Source organism: Sphaeramia orbicularis, chromosome 1, assembly GCF_902148855.1.
Source record: "Sphaeramia orbicularis chromosome 1, fSphaOr1.1, whole genome shotgun sequence".
NCBI classification, from domain to species: domain Eukaryota; kingdom Metazoa; phylum Chordata; class Actinopteri; order Kurtiformes; family Apogonidae; genus Sphaeramia; species Sphaeramia orbicularis.
Window position 1 is genome coordinate 20,676,879 of NC_043957.1, and position 18,552 is coordinate 20,695,430.

Genomic DNA, 18,552 nt, shown 5'->3' on the forward strand with positions numbered 1-18,552 from the left:
AGTGCATAGCCATGGAAGGATCTGAACTATGTACTTATTTAAAACCAGGCAGTTATTTTCTTTTTGTCCAGGCTGTTTATTTAACTCTAACTGTAGTAAGTAGCCTCTCATGTCTTTAACGTCTGAAACAGTGGTTCCCAACCTTTTTTGATTCGTGACCCCATTTTAACATCACAAATTTCTGGCAATCTCAGACATTCAAAATGGGTATCTGAATCGTCTACTTCAGTACAGTAACTAAGCTTTTGTACTTTAGTGCGTCATAAATCTGGTAACCCTTTCCCTCTAAAGACATAAACAGCTTAGTCTACTGTAACAGAAACATAGGTATTCTCAGATGATAAAATGGTTATGATAGAATTAAAATAATAATAATAATAATAAAATAAATCCTCCTCCTAAATGTAACACATTGGACCAGTCTAAAAATCAAGAAGGTGACAATGTCAATGCTGATTCAAACTTACCGAACCAGTTCTAACCTGATCTGTACCTGAGCAGATTTGAGACCACACTTCGAACCTGTGGAGATGGAATTAATGTTACACAGTTGTACACATTGCTCCTTAATATTGGGTGAATTTACCGTGTTTTGCTTCCCAGTGTCACCAGATGCTTGATCACAGGGGATGTGGTGGGTTTTTCCTCAATATTGTGACCTTACTATGCAAAGTGTCTTGAGAAGATTTTTAGTTGCAATTTTTCCCTGTAAACACAAATTGAAAGTGAGCTGAATTGTCCATATTTTGTAGCTTTAAACATGGCATGAGTTTGGAGTTTCATTGACTGTTAACATGGCAAGTGCAGGTTTTTCAACCGGTGGGTTATGGACTCATTCAGAATGGTTTGCAGTGTGTGATCAAAAAAATAAAAATCTAATGAAAATGTAAGCTGTTCTTTTTTGTGTGTAATATGTATAACATGGTAGATAATACATGTAACATGTCTGCCACCTAGTGTTAATGTTATCTGGAGTCAGATCTGCTCATGTCCTCTCATCATCAGTGACAAAATGCTGCTTGTTTTGGGAAATTTCCATGAATATATTGCACTTCTCTAAATGCCCAGGTGGGGGCACTGTGGATTGAGTTAAATAATAATCAGCTGAGGAGGTCATGCTTTTTTCAACCCCTTCATTTGCTCGATGCTCAATGTTCTGTCCCAAATAGATCTTCCAACCCCCAGACTCAGTTACCTCTTCAAAACCCAATCCTGTTTGCATTATCTTTCACATGGATGTGTTAGTACAACCCCAGAATGGACAGTATGGAAAATTCCAATGAAAAAATATGTGGTGATGCTAAAATGTACATGTAATTAATTTAGGAAATTACAAGCAGCTCAAAATAGGGCAGCTAGACTTACTCTTGATTGTTGTTGTAGATCTAGTGTTGACCGAATGCATTGTTGACTTAGACGGCCGAAGGTTATTCATAGGTTATCTACCAGTTTATTGTTATTTATTCGCAACATTATTTACACCAGTGCTTCCCAAATCTTTTTGGCTCATGACCCCATTTTAACATCACAAATTTCTGGTGACACCAGACATTTAAAACGGAGACTTTTTTTTTTTTTTTGCTAAAATTAATTTGTTTTGTCATGTAATAGTTTGCTATACTATGTTACAAATATTGTTAATTTCAGGGGACATTTAGTCAATAGAATGTATGTTATTGTGGACGGAGGCAGAAAAGCCAGGTGTAGATTACTGCACAAAGTGAGAATTTGATTTTCCTTGGTCAGGATATGTACAGTCAGTCCAGCTTGGATTTACAAGACTGACAATTAATACTGAACAAACAATAACTCAAACTATGAATTATGAAAGAGCTGCAGCATCTGAAACCAACCACAATGAACATTTGAAAGATAAACAGAACCACAGTGCTTCAGTTTCACAACCACAGTTTGTCATGTCTGTTATGGATTGGGATTGTCTCTGTCAACTCACTATAGATTTGTTTATTAGTAAGTTTTTTATTGTTATTTTTATCAATTACTAGAAATTCCAAGTGATCCCATTTAAATTCTAGGCGACCCCACGTGGGGTCTCAACCCCAAGGTTGAAAAACACTGATTTACACCATGTATCCTACATCTCTTGCTAATCAAATTGGATATAATTCTAATGTTCATCACTACACTACTAGAGCCTGAACTCAAGGTCTACTTGCATTACCACGCCCAAAAACTAATTCAATGAAAAGCACTGTTGTATATAGAGCTATTTCTTTATGGAACAGTCTTTCATTAAATATTAGAAACATTTCAAGTAAAAAAGCATTTAAAAAAAAAACATGTAAAGTCACTATTCAGGCTTGAGAGTTACTCGTCTTTCTATGGCATTTTGGGATTTTTTTTTTTTCTCACTCTTTTCTTTCTCCTTTTTCTCTGAACGTCCAAATGGGTCATATCTGATGATCTTGAAAAGATGACAAACTGTATTTTACAACAATTATTTACATGTATGGATAGGATTAGTTGATTCAGAAGTTTTTAAACATTTTATATTGGTGGATGATTTTGAGTCTTTATGGGTTAAGCAATAACATATTACAAAACCAATAAAGTACATGTGCTTGTATGTCCACACACCTCCAAATCTCTCATGTTTTTTGCAAGAGTCATACTGTGTGCATAAACACTGCTTCTTTGTTAGTCTAAATAACTACATAACTCATGCAAATTAACCTTCTGTAAAGGGCTCATAAACTTTTCTGTTGCAGCTTTAGAATAAATGTCCCACTTAACATAAAACAGGTGCTTGCCTAAATTAAACTCATGTAATTTCAGTTGCTGTTACTGTTATTTGTACGTCAGCTGCTGTTTTGTAATTATGCTCCATAAACACCCTTTACATTCTATCTGTAAAAAGATGCATATATTTCTACAGTAAAGTATCACTGACATATTCGTAGTAGAGACCACTACAGGAAGAAAAATAGGACCAATGGCCCTGTAGCTTACCGGCCAAATGAAAAGCTTTGGGAAATGTATCTAGATGCCATTTATTATCACTCAGTTATGTGTATTTATTATTTTACAGAAATAGCCCATGTTTTGGTCATATTCCAATCACATCTGTAAAAAATTCAAATTCCAACTTGATATCATTGATATTTACTGATTTATTGGATCAATCCACTTCCTATCTCTTATAATGAGAAAATTTTTCAAAGTTACACCAAATCCAGAATCAGATCCGGATCGAAATAATTTCAATACCTTGTGTTGACATCATCATAAAAAAGTTGTATTCCAAGTTTGAAGTCAATCAGAACTGGAGTTTCGGAGAGGAAGACGATTAAATTTTTTCCCCATAAGAGCCCATGTTAAATTTTCCATCAGTTCCCGGATCCAGAAGAAGATCCTGATCACCATTTGGCTATTATGTTTTGGTCATCTCCCCATCAGGGCTGTAGAAATGTCAACTTGATATCATTTATATTTACTGAGTTATTGCATCGAACCACTTCCTATCTCTTATAATGGGGAAACTTTTCAAAGTCGCACCAAATCCAGAATCAGAGCTGGATCCAAATAATTTAACTAACTTTTGTTGACATCATCATAAAGAAGCTGTATACCAAGTTTGAAGTCAATCAGAATTGTAGTTTCGGAGAAGAAGATGATTGAAAATTTTGTAACAGACGCCGACACCGGACGCAGCATGATGACAATAGCTTATGGCCTGTCGGCCGGTAAGCTAAAAACAAGCAAATATTTTAAAGCCTTAGTGGATAATTAAGCTTCTCATGGGATTTTCTTGTCGATATGACTTTGTTTGGTGTGTGTGGAGAAGCTAAGCACACACTTGTTACCACTACAGCATAAATAAAGGTAGATGTGTCAGTACATGGACAGAAGGAAGACGGAAATGGGTGGAATCAAAAGGAAATGAACAAAGTCAGGAAACAACTCCAGCTGGAAAATCACATTTTTTTGCACAGAAATAGTGTGACTGTTCTTACATTTTATATTTTCATCAAACAATTACGACTTGTAGTTTGCAAAAGTGAACAAAAGAAGAATGGGGGAGATAGTTCTACCAGACCTGCCCTTTCACCCTACAGCAAACAGTATGTTACCATGACAAAATGTCATCAGGGGCAAATGGAGAGAGAGTAAGAGGAAAAAAAAGAGGGAGGAGAGGCCTGAGCAGGGGAGTGATTTTCAGTTTCTTTGTTCCATTTCATCCCAAAAGCTGCGTTATGGGGCAGAAGTAATGACTGCGTGTGGACCGGTCAGATTCCTCCACATTAAACTTGAAACTGTTTCTTAATGAGCCAGATTTTGGGCTCATATTGCAAACCTTCTTGCATGTGAACAGAAACATAACGTCTTGTTTGACAGAGTGTTCTGTTTGTTACTGCACATGAAAGGCAACTCAAACACAACTGTACAAAACCTTATGGTGACTTTTCACACTTTGGTCTCATCTTGGTTATATTGTGCAAAAATATGGGATGCAAAGACTGCATTCAGCCCCATTTTTAATTACTGTAAAAACAAAACACATACCAGCAAGTCCCGGACTTTCCCAAAAAATGTTAAGTATAATATAATATGTATAATTTTAATCTGACCTACAAGAGAGGAGAAAGGTGGGAGTGATGCGTATTCAGAAGGTTGTTCAATGGAGTACACAGTGAAGCTGAGCCCTGGATGATCATCAGAATTAAACTGACACAAACTGGGGCCTATAGAGCATCCAAGAGTAGCACCAAACAGTAAATCAAATAAAAATCTGCCTTTACATGAGATCGCCAGGCATGAAACTGAAAATACTGGGAATTCTAAACAGAATTTGGTGTGTTTGACAAAGTCATGGCACCTCAGCTAACAACGAAATGCAAGTTCTAGTTCTTGGTGTCATTTCACTCATACACTTTTACTTATTTATGGTCCTGGGGGATGGATGGAGGAGATCCACAATCTTCAGAGCATTTTCCTTAGTCCTCCTCAGCTAACCTAAAACACACACAACCCTGGATACAAGCACTAGTCTGTCAGAGTGAATGGCTCTATCCATGTGGAAGTGAGGATGAACACATTTCAATTAGAGCAGAGGACTGAAGGGGTAAATATGGTCAACTGGCATGTGTTAAAAGGGTGAGTGAACACTCAGTGTGTGTGTGTGTGTGTGTGTGTGTGTGTGTGTGTGTGTGTGTGTGTGTGTGTGTGTGTGTGTGTGTGTGTGTGTGTGTGTGTGTAGGGAAACAGCGGGTTGCAGGGGCGGGTACTTTGCCAAAATTGCAGTCATCCTCCTCCAGCTCCTCTGTGTGAATGTGGGGCGTGTGCTTGAAAAAAAACCTCATTCCTGCAACTCTTGCAGCTCCACTGAGGCAGTGTGGATTAGCAGTCAGAGGACACTGACCACCACCACCACCATCATCATCATCATCAGTCAGCAGTTCCTCTCCGTCCCTCCTCCAGACTCCTCCACCCTCTCTCCGTCTCACTCCGTCCCCGTGTCCGTGTCTCCGAACCCGCACAGCCTCTCTGTCTTTCCCCGCACCACACGCAGTCATGTCCGCAGACGGCTCCGTGGACCTGCTGCAGATCCCTCTGGGACTCATCAACAGCGACGGAAAGTATCTGACGGCGGAGATGTTCGGCTTCAAAATCAACGCGTCGGCCAGCAGCCTGAAGAAGAAGCAGACGTGGACCCTGGAGCAGACCGGGGAGGACGGGAGCGCCGTGTTCCTGCTGTCCCACCTGGGCCGATACCTCGCCACCGATAAAGACGGCAACGTGACCGCGGACAGCGAGACGCGCGGCCGGGACAGCCGCTTCATCATCACGGCGCACGAGGACGGGCGGTGGTCGCTGCAGTCCGAGCCGCACGGCCGGTTCCTCGGCGGGACCGAGGACAGGATCACCTGCTTCGCCCAGACCGCCTCCCCGGCGGAGAAGTGGAGCGTGCACCTGGCCGTGCATCCGCAGGTCAACATCTACAGCATTGCGCGCAAACGCTTCGCGCACCTGAGCGCCCGTGGGGAGGTGTCGATAGACCGGGATGTCCCCTGGGGGGTCGACTCGCTCATAACGCTGGTCTACCGCGACCAGCGTTACCACCTGGAGACCTCCGACAACCGCTTTCTGCGCAATGACGGCGGCCTGGCCACCAAAACGGACCAGGACACCGGCTACATGCTGGAGTTCCGCTCCGGGAAAGTGGCGTTCCGTGACTGCAATGGGCGGTACCTGGCGCCCGTGGGCCCCACCGGCACGATGAAATCTGGGAAGAGCGCACGGGTGGGGAAGGATGAACTGTTCGGCCTGGAGCGCAGCCACGCGCAGGTCGTACTGACTGCAGGCAACGAGAGAAACGTTTCCACGAGACAAGGTGAGGCTCTGCGTTCCACAGAGCCACGAACACAGCACAGGGTGAAGTCCCACATAACCTGGCACACACCCAGGCAGCTGTTGCATGATTTAGATTTGTGAGAAGAGAACAGGATTAGAGATTCCTGTTCCCTCATTTTCCCCTGGCCATGTGTTTTTCATTATGAGCCCCCTCCACCCCTCCCTCTGCTCAGGCCAGTCTGCTGTTCCTCACATTTTTCTGCAGTAATTCTACCCCAGCATTGTGGCATGTCCAGGGTTAGACTCACTTGAGTTATGCATCATTCTCTATCTTAGAATAGACAGGAAAAGGGAGGCGTTTGAGACAAAAGAGACAAAATAGATGAGAGAGAGAAAACAGGCAACAACGAGGGAGGTGTGACTCAGACAGGCCTGGATTGGACTGTAATGCCACATGCAGTCTCTTTGTCTGTAGCTCAGTATCAGTTGAAGCCCTTCACACGGGTCTGATCATTAACAGTCATCCATCCATGTCTCTAGTGTATGTTCAAGCACAATGCATAGGTGTGTGTCTGTGACTGTTAGTGTGTGAAGGGAGCATTCCACGGAAGATGGAGTGTTGAAAGAAAACAGTGTGGTTGAAGGTGGTCAGAGGAGGTCAGTGACCTGTGACCTCAACAGCCTTTCACTAAAGTTAGAACCATGATGATTAGACTTGGTACCATGAATTAAGGCCTAGACTAGGTGTGTCCAATCCTGGTAGTCGAGATCCACTATCCTGCATGTTTTAGACGTATCCCTCTTCCAACACAACTGATTCAAATAAGCCTATCATCGAGCTCTGCAGAAGGCTGACAACGACCGTCAGGTGTGCTGGAAGAGGGAAACATCTAAAACATGCAGGATAGCTCTTGAGGACATGGATTGGACACCCCTGGCCTAGACATTGGCTGATAGTGTTTGAAATCAGTATGTAATAGAAAAAAGGAAAACCAGCCAATATGATACCTGCCCCTCACTCCAAAAGCAATGCCTGAAATGAACAAATTCTGACTTTAGAAACCAGAGAACTGTTAAACTGAAGATCTAAGTAAAAGTAACTGATAGTGATGGGTGATTCATGAATGCATTGTTCAAAAGAATTGATTCATTTAAGGGAACAACTTGAATCCATTCACAAACGCAACTGAATCGATTCAGCAGCACTTTGCTAATATTTTGTTAATCATCACATAAACTAGTCAGAACCACTCATTAAGGCGTGCAGCCGGTAGTCTCCATGGCAAGATCTCTGATTATATCGCGAAACTTGTTGCCAGCAATGGACGGACCGAGCCAAGGTAGTGAACCATGAGCCAGGGGTGGCCAAGTAGGGCTGAGTAGAGCCAAGTCACTGAATCAATTCTGAATCGCTCACAAATCGCTGACTTGCTAAATCATTCACAAATCACTGAATCGTTCATGAATCAATGACTCGCTGATTGTTCACAAATTGATGACTTGCTGAATGGTTCACAAATCACCGAATTGTTCACAAATTGATGACTTGCTGATTTTTCACAAATTGATGACTCGGTGAATGGTTCTCAAATCGCTGAATTGTTCATGAATCGATGACTCACTGATACTTCACGAATCGCTGAATCGTTCTTAAATCAATGACTCGCTGAACTGTTCACAAATCAATGACTCAGTCGTCCTTCACGAATCCATGACTTGCTGAATTGTTCACAAATCGCTGAATCGTGCATGAATCGATGACTCGCTGAATCACTGAGTCTATTAAACTGCTGAACGAGACTAGATACACGTACTGTAAGAAGGCGGAACAGAAAGAAAGCACACAAATAAAATTAAATTAAACACACAGAGCACAAAGTTGTTTTAAGATAGATAGATAGATAGATAGATAGATAGATAGATGATAAAAAGTCAAAAGCATACTAAATACAATTAACTATTGACAGTAGTACTATGTTGATATACTAATGGAAAATCTTTATTAACTTTTGTAATTTTCTAATTACATTATTCATAGATGGACAGAAAATAGAGATATTAAGGGTTAGACCTGTTACCTCTTCTGCTTGTCAAGTGGTGTAGTGGACTGAGCATATATTTGGCAATTTGGCACAGACAGTTTGTGTTTTGTTTTTTTTGTTTTTTTCAAATTGGTGAATGAAATTAATCGATTCACAACAGACGAAAGAACCAAAAGAATCAAGTTAGTAAAAAGAATCAGACTTCCCATCACTAGTAACTGAAAAATAGATGTGGTGCTAATCTTAAAAAATCTAGGCAGGAACAAAATTTGCTTTTTGCCATTTATTTTCCTTCAAAGTCGGTTATTAGCCAGTATCAGTAGCAGATTCAGGCCTTGCTCTATTAAAGGTGATGAAAAGTAGTCAAACGTCCACATATTCCTCTTTCATTTTCAGAAACCATGTCATGATCTGGCAACAGCAGCAGAAATAGGTTTTGGTGTCATTTACTGAACAGCAATTAGGGACGTGTTCTACATTTAAGCTGCTGATTTTAGCTCTGTTGGGGTAAGTCATGTCTGACTTCTTTGGTGGCGCAGGCAAATCAAGATGTATGCCCTGATGTTGATCATTATAGAGCAAAAAACATAGAATCTGTTGTTATTATAAGGTATTTTCTTGGTGTAAGGTTCATAACAGAGAGACATGCAGCCAGGTTTACTTCCATGAAACCGAATACCCAGCTGCTGAGTTAAAGGTTTAGGAAGGTTTAGGAGGATCTAATATTGCAGAAGGAGGATATAGTATATAGCATTCTTCATTATGTTTCCATTGGTGTGCAATCACAAAAAATAGGAACAATTGTTTTCTCATTACCTTACGGAGGAAGTTGGTTCTTTTTTCTCTTAAAATAGTGTTCAGGTGCATTACAGTCACCTGATATAGTCTATAACAAAATAAACACTTGCTGTTACAATGGACCTCAGCAGTTTTTGCGACCACTGTAGATGAGCATCGGGGTTATCCACTTGGTTGCAATCTGTAACTTCACCACTAGATGTCACTAAATACTACAGACCAAACCTAAACATTATATTTTACATGGAAATCTATGTGAGATCATTTGCCAGATTTAAAAGGTAACATACCATCTGGCAGTGTCCTGGTGTTATCTAGTATTTTAACACATTTCACACCATTAGTTCTCCGAAAATGTAGCATAAAAAATCACACTATAGTGTTGCTCATGTCGTCCACAGCACACACAATTTTTTGTCAAATCCTCAGAGTAGTGTATCCGTATAAGATTGATATAAGACACCAAGGAAGTCACTGTTTCCAAACTGTCGGCTTAGTCACATACTTCTATGGTCAAAACCAGTGTGGTCGGAGTAGACAGAATGCCATTTCTACACAAAGTTTTACTTGGTCTTGTTGGTCATGATTATCCCATTAATCCCAAGTTTGAGACCAGCAAAGTGTTGGTTTCCACTCTGAAAACAGCTTTCCTGGCCGACAGCCGTCCTTTGGCTGATTTGGGATTAGACGCCGGCTTTGACCAGGTCCTCAAACTACACTGGTTGACAAGAGGTATCAGAAAAACTGTGGTAGTAGTAGATTCTTACTTTTGTTTAATGTTCCCTATATTTCCAAAGCCAACACACTGTAATGTTTTGGCTTGTGAAATTCAACCCATAAGAGGAAGACATCATATAACAGCATCGTAGACTTATGTTCATACGACCAGCCTACCTGTTCCATTCAGATGATTTGGCATCACATCCAGTGTGTGCTCCTGCCAGCAACCCTGTTAAGGATTAAGAGATTTGGAAAATGAATGAATGAATTATGGTATCAGAGTTCAGTGTCAGCTGGCCACAATCCTATACAGACTCACATACATAAATGTGGCGGTTTTAGAGATGTTCAAATGGTTTCCTTCAATAAGAACAATCATAACACCCTTAAGGTATCTGGCAAAACAGGGACTCTTCTCTGTGTTTGTGCCTATTGTTTATAATGGGCATGTGCTGAAAATGATGGTTTCTAAAAACTCTGGCCAAAGTGGAGATTTCTGACAATCTCCGTTTTCACATTTGTATGTAAACAGCCATCTAGGACAGAAGTTACAGTTTTTGAAGGAAATATTCTACCACTTCACCAGTATAGAAGGAGACGATGGAGCTGATAAGTGAAGCTGCAAGTATTAAATGAGAAAATAAGTAAGTTTGGTGCTAGCGAATGTTAGCATCTAAGCTAATTAGTGCCCACTACATCTGCTTAACAGGATCTTCATGTATTTACTTGTTATAGAATAAGACTTTTATGAGGTGTTTCCACATCTTCATACCTCATATTTTATTTATCAGTCCTTTGTCTGTTCTGTCCAGTTCAGTGGAAGGTAAATGAAGAAATAGTTTATGTCTGTGCACAGCGGTCTTCATGAACTTAAGAAAAAACTTGATTGATAAACAGACACAGATGTTGACAACTACAGAAATAATACGGTTCAACTCAACAGTTCAAACCCTTTTTCATCTGCTCCAGGACATCAGAAAAGCTTCTATTCTATTCTATTCTATTCATATGGACGTGGCCCAGATCAGGACAGAAATGATCAGATCCCATGTGGTTTGTGCGGTTCACACAGTTATGACAAAACCAGATCCAAGTCTTATATGAGTGTAAAGCTCCGACGTGGGCCACTTCTGCCTGTAGTACAGAAATCAGACCACTGGACACACAGTTCAGCATGTTCTGTTCCTTTAACTCTGAACTTCATGAATTACAGGGCAGAGCAACAAGTTGAGAAAAAAAATCCTCCTGAGAAAAGTGAAACCTGAAAGCGGACTGTTCTACTTCTTCTAGGCATGGACTTGTCAGCCAATCAGGATGAAGAAGGAGACCAGGAAGTCTTCCAAATGGAGATGAGCCGTGAGGACAGGAAGTGTGCCTTCAGAACCGCTGCTGGAAAATACTGGACCCTGACTCCGACTGGAGGACTACAGTGCACCGCTTCCACCAAGTAACCACCCACACTACAGCCACATGTTAGGTATCACACACCATAATACACACAACCCCAGCTTTTCTTTTACTAAATTCAGAAATGTGTGTGTGTCAGGTCGGCTAACAGCTACTTTGAACTGGAGTGGCGTGACGGCCGTGTATGTGTACGTGCAGCCAATGGCAAATACGTGGTGGCAAAGAAGAACGGACAGTTGGCTGCTACTGTGGACAATGCAGGTGAGTCATGATTCTGGACAGGTTAGTAACAATTTACAGACAGGAATAAATAACAGAATATGGACAGTTCAAATCAACACAGTACATGCATTTTAAAGGTATAATTTGCCATTTTTCTGCTTTAAATTATTTTAATAGTCTTGGCTGTGGTTTGCTTGAAACTCTTAAAAGCCAAACCCTTAAAGCTGCGTATGGTGTTCATCACCAATTTTTCATCAAATCTGTAAAACCCGAGTCGTAGCCTAAGCATCACGAACCTGTGAGTCTTTCCATGATTACGCACCTGAATCACTCCCATCACAGTGAAGGACTTCGAAGTGTACTCCACCACAAACAGTCTATTTGTTTACATACCAAACCAAAACCTAAACGAAACCATCACTCAGGTTTTTTCGGAATTCCATGCAGTCACACTAGCAAGAGGCAATGAAGCTGCTTCTGTGTTTGTTGCTGCTGCAGCCATACTGCGAACATAATTGGCGATGAACTCCATACGCAGCTTTAAAAACCAAGTCACCTACTCCAATTGCTATCTCACATGATAATGACAGGCCTACTGCCATGTTCTGTGACACAAATATCCCTTCTTTCACCATCAGTTCCAGGAAGTTTTATTTCCAGGAATTTATTTACATGGGTAAAAGAATTCCCAGTGATCTGTGTGGTTTGTGTTTCTGCCACACCTTTAAGTTCTTAAAAATGTATCAGATCAGGCTGATGTCATATGGGGGAGTAGTGAAAGAAACGCAATGACACCTCCAGTCCAGTAGGTGGTGGTAAGAGGAAGCTGAAGGCCAAACAAGCACAATGACACCATAAACGGAGACTGGCAGTATGGCGGAAGCTCGAGTTCTGTTGTTTCTCGTGTTTTACTATATCGCAAATAAAACCATGTGATCTGCACAGAAAAGATGCAGATGCCACTGGATTAAACCTGGAGAATAAACACAAGTACAGAACGCTGCAAGTGTGTTCCACCAATCAGCGTTCTTCAGCACACAGCCCTGCCCCTCAAGAATTAAAGGGAATTTGAAAAGTCCTACCCTCCTACTAAGTACTTTTTTCAGGGAAAGTTTTGGTGGAAACACACCAAGGTTTTTTCAAAGTCCAGGTAAATGATAAAAATTTCTGCATTGGAAAATGGACAATGGACTCTGTCAAAGGAATCTGGTTCTTTGAGTAGACCTTCAGACCTTTATGGTGAGAACCATCAGTTTTGTTGGACTCAAACCTAACTCTCTGGTCTCTGCAGGGGAGGCTGAGCAGTTCCTGATGAAACTAATCAACCGTCCAATCATCGTCCTTCGAGGGGAGCACGGTTTCATCGGGGCTCGTAAAGCTGGCATGGCGACTCTGGACTCCAACCGAGCATCGTACGATGTTTTTCAGCTGGAGTTTCACAACGGTGCCTACTCTGTCAAAGGTGAGAAATAACGATAAATGCAGAAAATGAATAAGTTTGTGTTATTGCTGCAGCTTGCCTACACTCATTGCAGAAAGTTTTGTCAGCGATACAAATTTTGTTTTTGCAAACTTTGCTGAGTCAGTTCTTTAAGATTTTTCTCCCACATGTGTCTGAAGTACAATGAATAACAATTTTGAGTATTTTAGAATTTTACTGCCTAATAAATCACATTCATGCAAAGATTTGTGTCACTGTCAAATTTTTTTGGCCATGACTGAGATCAATAGTGCCGGATAGTTTTTAAAGCTACAAACATTTTTACAGACATATCTCTCTCATTGGAGCATGTTGATAGAAGCTTTAAGAAAAGACAAAATTCTTTTTAGTGAATACAACCAATATGTCCCGAAATTCGAAATCCATACTGACTTTAACCCTGCATTTATTTATGACAGGAAAAAACACAGACAGTAGAATATTGTAACCATGTAAAGTTCATTTTATGATGTTCATAGCTTGTTTACACATCCACCTTACACAAACCAAAATGCAAAAGCGCATCTGATTCAGCTGCTAAGTTTCAGGTACATTTTAATTCTATCATAACAATATTGATTATATTAACCTCTCGATTCCATCTGGAACACCGGTGATCCAGTCACTTTTTGTATTAACTCTTTAAGTGCCAGACAATTAAGGGGCTAATAAGCCTTAAAAGTGCCACAGAATTTGGCCGTTTTTCAGTATTTCGCGTCGTTTTTATAATATTTGAAGAATCCTGCAGGAAACCGCTCAGTAACATCCGACCGATTGCTAATTAGATTCAAAACGCACCGGACGCAGCCGATTCATTATTGATCGTAATTTGCATAATTCATAATAATAATAATAATAATAATCTTTATTTATATAGCACTTTTCATACATTAAAAACTGTAGCACAAAGTGCTTTACATAGCAGTTTAAAAATCAGTACCGCCCCCCACCCACACCTACCCACTCACCCGCGCGCGCACACACACACACACGCAAACCCACAAGCTCACACATACTTAAGAAGACTGACTGAGCACGGGCAGACCAGAACAAAAATGTACAAGTAAAAGTAAAACATCAATTTAGGAGGCGCTGTCTCAGGGAGCCAGCCGCACCAGGAGGCAGCCGCCGACCCCGGCAACCAGGCACCAGCAACACAGCCCCGCATCCCAACTAGTGGGAGAGGGCCAACTGGGACCCCCACCCACCAGAAAGGAGCGGACCCCAGTGAGAGAAGGCGCCACAGCCTCCGGAGTTCACAGCCGCCCCCCGGCATGGAGGGCTCCCTCTGATGAAACACCGGAGAATAAGAAACATTAAAAAGATATAAAAAATATTATTCGGTCGCGTGACCTCAAATTCCCGTCTGCTTGGTCTCAAAAGGGGGACACAGAAAGAACGTCATCAAAATGTGAGAAAGAAATGGGGGTGGATGGTTTGTTTGTACACAAATATGGCGTGTTCTCCAAAGCCGATCTGATCGGCCCGTGGCACTTTACAGGTTGTTTTCGTAAAGCCGATTTAATCGGCCCATGGCACTGACAGTGTTAAATATATATATTAACTACCAGAGGACGCCGGGCAGATTTTTAAAGCTAGGTTTACATTATGTTACCAGTGGCCACAGCAGTCCCATTTGGCGGAAATGTAGTGCACCGTTTATGTAACAAAACTTGAATAGGGACAAAAAAATGGCCAAAATCCCACGGCACACTACGTTTTGGGCAAACAGGGCTGCCATGGCCACTGGGAACATAATGTAAACCTAAATTAAGAAAGCCTATGTATCGTGTTACTTTAGCCCGCTAGCTAGTTAGACACTATCATCATAATTATAACATTTTCATCCATCTCCATTTATCAGGCCACCTAACATTACTTATCGTTGACTGGAACTAATTAACACAACACTAGTTTGATAGCCTATAACAGGAGCTGGTTGAAGACTATAGCTTGCTAGTCTCTAGTCATAACAAGTCTAGGTAGCGGTCTAGTGCTCCCTAACTATACCCAAAGCCATTGTGGGGATGTAATCATCAGTGACTTGTCTGCAGCCTATATTGCTTTGGGTTAAATACCGATCTTTGAGAATGGAGTCTTTTCTGTTTATCCGGTGAATCAGTTAGTTATTAAAATATTCTATAGATTAATCGAATATTAAAGTTATCGTTAGTTGCAGCCCTAGTTAATTATCAACATGCTATAATTAGTTAGAAGGCTTAGATTCTCTGCAATTGAGTCACTATGTTTATTACAGGGGTTGGACAAAATAATGGAAACACCTAACATTGTGGCATCACAGAAGGTGTTTCCATTATTTTGTCCAACCCCTGTATGTCCTAGTTAGTCTGTTGTGTCCTTGGGCAAGACACTTCACCCTCCTTTCCTCCAGTGCCACCCACACTGGCGTATGAATGTTTGGTGGTGGTCGAAGGGGCCGTAGGCGTGAATTGGCACCACGCTTCTGTCAGCCTGCCCCAGGACAGCTGTGGATACAAACGTAGTTTACCACCACCAGAGGGGGAATGTGAGAGCGAATGAATAATGGGTCAATAATGTAAAGCGCTTTGGGTGTCTAGAAAAGCGCTATATACATCCAATCCATTATTATAATCATTATTATTATTATTATTACACTAACTCTGAGCACTCAAACGTAATGTTGGTCATGAGATCACATGACCGGTCTGTTCCATTGTTAATTATATACTTATTCAAAAATGGGGAAAAAAATGGAAGGAAAACATTTGCTTCAGCTAAATTTAATCTGATGTAGTTCAGATTGTATTTTACTTTCTGAAGCTACGGGTTATTACCTTTCAGGTCAGATATTAATTCTAGGCCTTCTTCATGTGATGTGTGTAAAACCAGGCTTCATTGAGTGTGTCCTGTTTGTTCAGACTCCCAGGGTAAATACTGGTGCATTGGAGACGATACGTCAGTGGTCTGCAGCAGCGCCACACCTGTCCAGTTCCAGTTCGAGTTCTGTGACCTCAACAAGATGACAATCCGTGCACTTGGAGGGAAGTACCTCAAAGGAGACCACGCAGGGGGGTTAAAGGCCACCGCTGACTCCCTGGACAGCGCCACCCTCTGGGAATACTGAGACAGCACAGTGGGACCTCATCCCTCCCAACACAACGCTAATGGTAGATACTGTAGGTTTGTTTTTTTATCATGTGTGTATGTAAATGTGAATTTGTCTGGATGGATGTGTGGTGGTAAGTGAATCTGAAAAACTGGAAACCATGGCACCAAAGCATTAAAGGTGTTTTATTTGTCAGGATTCTTCTCTAATAGTCATTGTCTCTTCATACTGGGCTTTTTACTGGATATACTGGATTTAAAGTGACTTGCTGTTTAATGATGAATCTATGGAAGTGAACTGCTGCAAGGCCTGAAAAAGAAAAAGAAATTAGAATAATTACTGATAATGTGAACAGTTACAACAAGATGATTTTCACAGTATAACCAGATATTTTCACATTATAACTGGATATTTTCATTTTAAAAATAAAAGTGCAGCACTAAGTTTTCACTCAGAACAAAACAGGTTCTGTTTCAAAATAAAAGTCCTGCTATGAAATAAAGTTGTGTCCACTGAAACAATTTAATTTGAAAGGGGTACAGGAAGTGTAATGTGCACTAGCAGCATAGCTTTACAAGGCAAACTGGATTTTCAGGCACCATTTTGTTAATTGCCAATATCTTCACATGCACAGATGGACACCAACATGATGAGTTTGTTGTAATAACCTGAAAGTATCTTGTTATAACATGAAAAATATCTAATCTTTTTTTTTTTTTTTTTTTTTTTTTGGGTCTGTCAGTAATACACATCCATATGAATCTCAGTCTGGTTGCACAATATTTAACTTACAGTCTCATTCTCACAAGCTGTACCTGATAACTGTCAGGACTCTTCCTGTTCTTAGTTGTGCCTCTGTGGTGACTACTGGTGCAAATGAATATGAATGATCCTATAACTCCTCATTTTCAATATGTAACCTGCTCCTGTTCAGTGTCCTGCTGCCTCTATTATGCTGCTTTCATCTCTTGTTCTCTTTCAGACTGAATTGCATATGACACATCAGATAAAGGGATGTTACTGATTTACACTTTTCTGCTGTAAATAATGCTTTCTTTGTCACTGAGTGCTTCAATAACATAGTAACCATGAGAACTTTAATTGTAAACTTGTGTCAAGGCTCCAAAGACAGAAATGGTACATGGCTGGCAGATCTCACATGATTTTTTTTTTCCTTGCCTCTGTTTTTCAATTCTTAGATGTGAAGAACATTTTTAGACAGAATCTGTAAATAGACAGATGCATCTTTACAGAAAAGTCAGAAGCCTATTGAGGAGCATATCCACAAGATGATGGAAAGAACATGAAGTTGGAATTGAACGAGCCTTCTTAGTTTGAGTAAATGGCTTTGTTGAAAAAAATTAAAAAAAAAAAAAAAAAAAAAGGTTAAAGTGGAAAGTGATGGGTTGTTATCACATGCTACACACTCAAATGCACAGAAATATGCGGCCATAGAGCAATGCCAAAATGTGAAAAGTGTATGACTTGAATCTGCACAAGGATTCAGTGTCCAACTGAAAGAAATGAAAAGCACATGTCTGTTGTAATGAAGTGTCTGCCTTAGATTGGGTGCTGAGGCTGCTGTGTGAACACAATGAGAAAACACTTTTCTATCATTGTAATTGGCTGTGCCTTCCATACAGCATTTCAGTCTTTTTTCATGTTCTTTACATTTTAACTGAGTAAAAGTCAATAAAGTTTTCTCTCTTCACAGCAGTCTACTTGGGTTGTTTTATTTAGTATTTTTAACCGGTTGATAAAAGTTTACCTGTAGGATTATTTTATATTTTTATAGTTTGGGGATTATTTGTTCAGGTTTTATTTTCGCTAACAGCACTAATGGATTTAGCAGTGATCTACTGTATGTTCCACAGTAGGTCAAAGTTTAATTTTTTAATGAATTTTTTTAAGTCTTTGGGGTTTTTTTCCATTTACTCATAATGGGTGAAATTTCAAATGTCTGTAGCAGCAAAATTATTGGTTGAATTCATACCATACTGTGTTTATTGGTTGCCAGTGACCCAAAATAGATGTCATTACATTTTGGGATTTTTTAATTTTTTTATCCCCCCCCCCCCCATTTACTTATACAGGGCAAAATTTCAAATGTCTATAAAAACATCTATTTTGTTTCCATTTATTTTACTGGCACATATATAAAGACAATTGATATGATGACATCAGCTGGATCGATGCCAAGCAAGGGGTGGGGTTTGTGGTGCCTGGTTAATATTATATTCCATTTCTGCAATTAGATCCTCCTAAATGTTACACACTAGGCCTTTAAATTTGTTGTTACAATCAATTCACACATCGAAATTTGGTCGAGTTTGTATTAAGACTAGGTGGGAGCAGAATTGCTGAAACTGACATAAGTGGGGAGGATCCTGCTGAACTATGGGTTTGGAGAAGGATGAAATGAGGGTAAAAGCAAAAGAGAAAGGTTGAGGATATAAGAGGGACAGGAAAGAAGGTTTTACTTT

At 40.4% G+C, this 18,552-nt stretch overlaps 1 protein-coding gene across 1 annotated transcript; it reads left to right on the forward strand.

Moving 5' to 3' along the window:
• Positions 1-5,288: 5,288 nt before the first annotated feature.
• LOC115424042 (fascin-like) lies at positions 5,289-17,780 on the forward strand. The gene is made up of 5 exons (XM_030141132.1): positions 5,289-6,352; positions 11,163-11,319; positions 11,419-11,540; positions 12,793-12,963; positions 15,882-17,780. The coding sequence occupies exons 1-5, from the start codon at positions 5,533-5,535 to the stop codon at positions 16,085-16,087; spliced, it is 1,476 nt and encodes a 491-aa protein (XP_029996992.1). The 5' UTR covers positions 5,289-5,532; the 3' UTR covers positions 16,088-17,780.
• Positions 17,781-18,552: the final 772 nt, after the last annotated feature.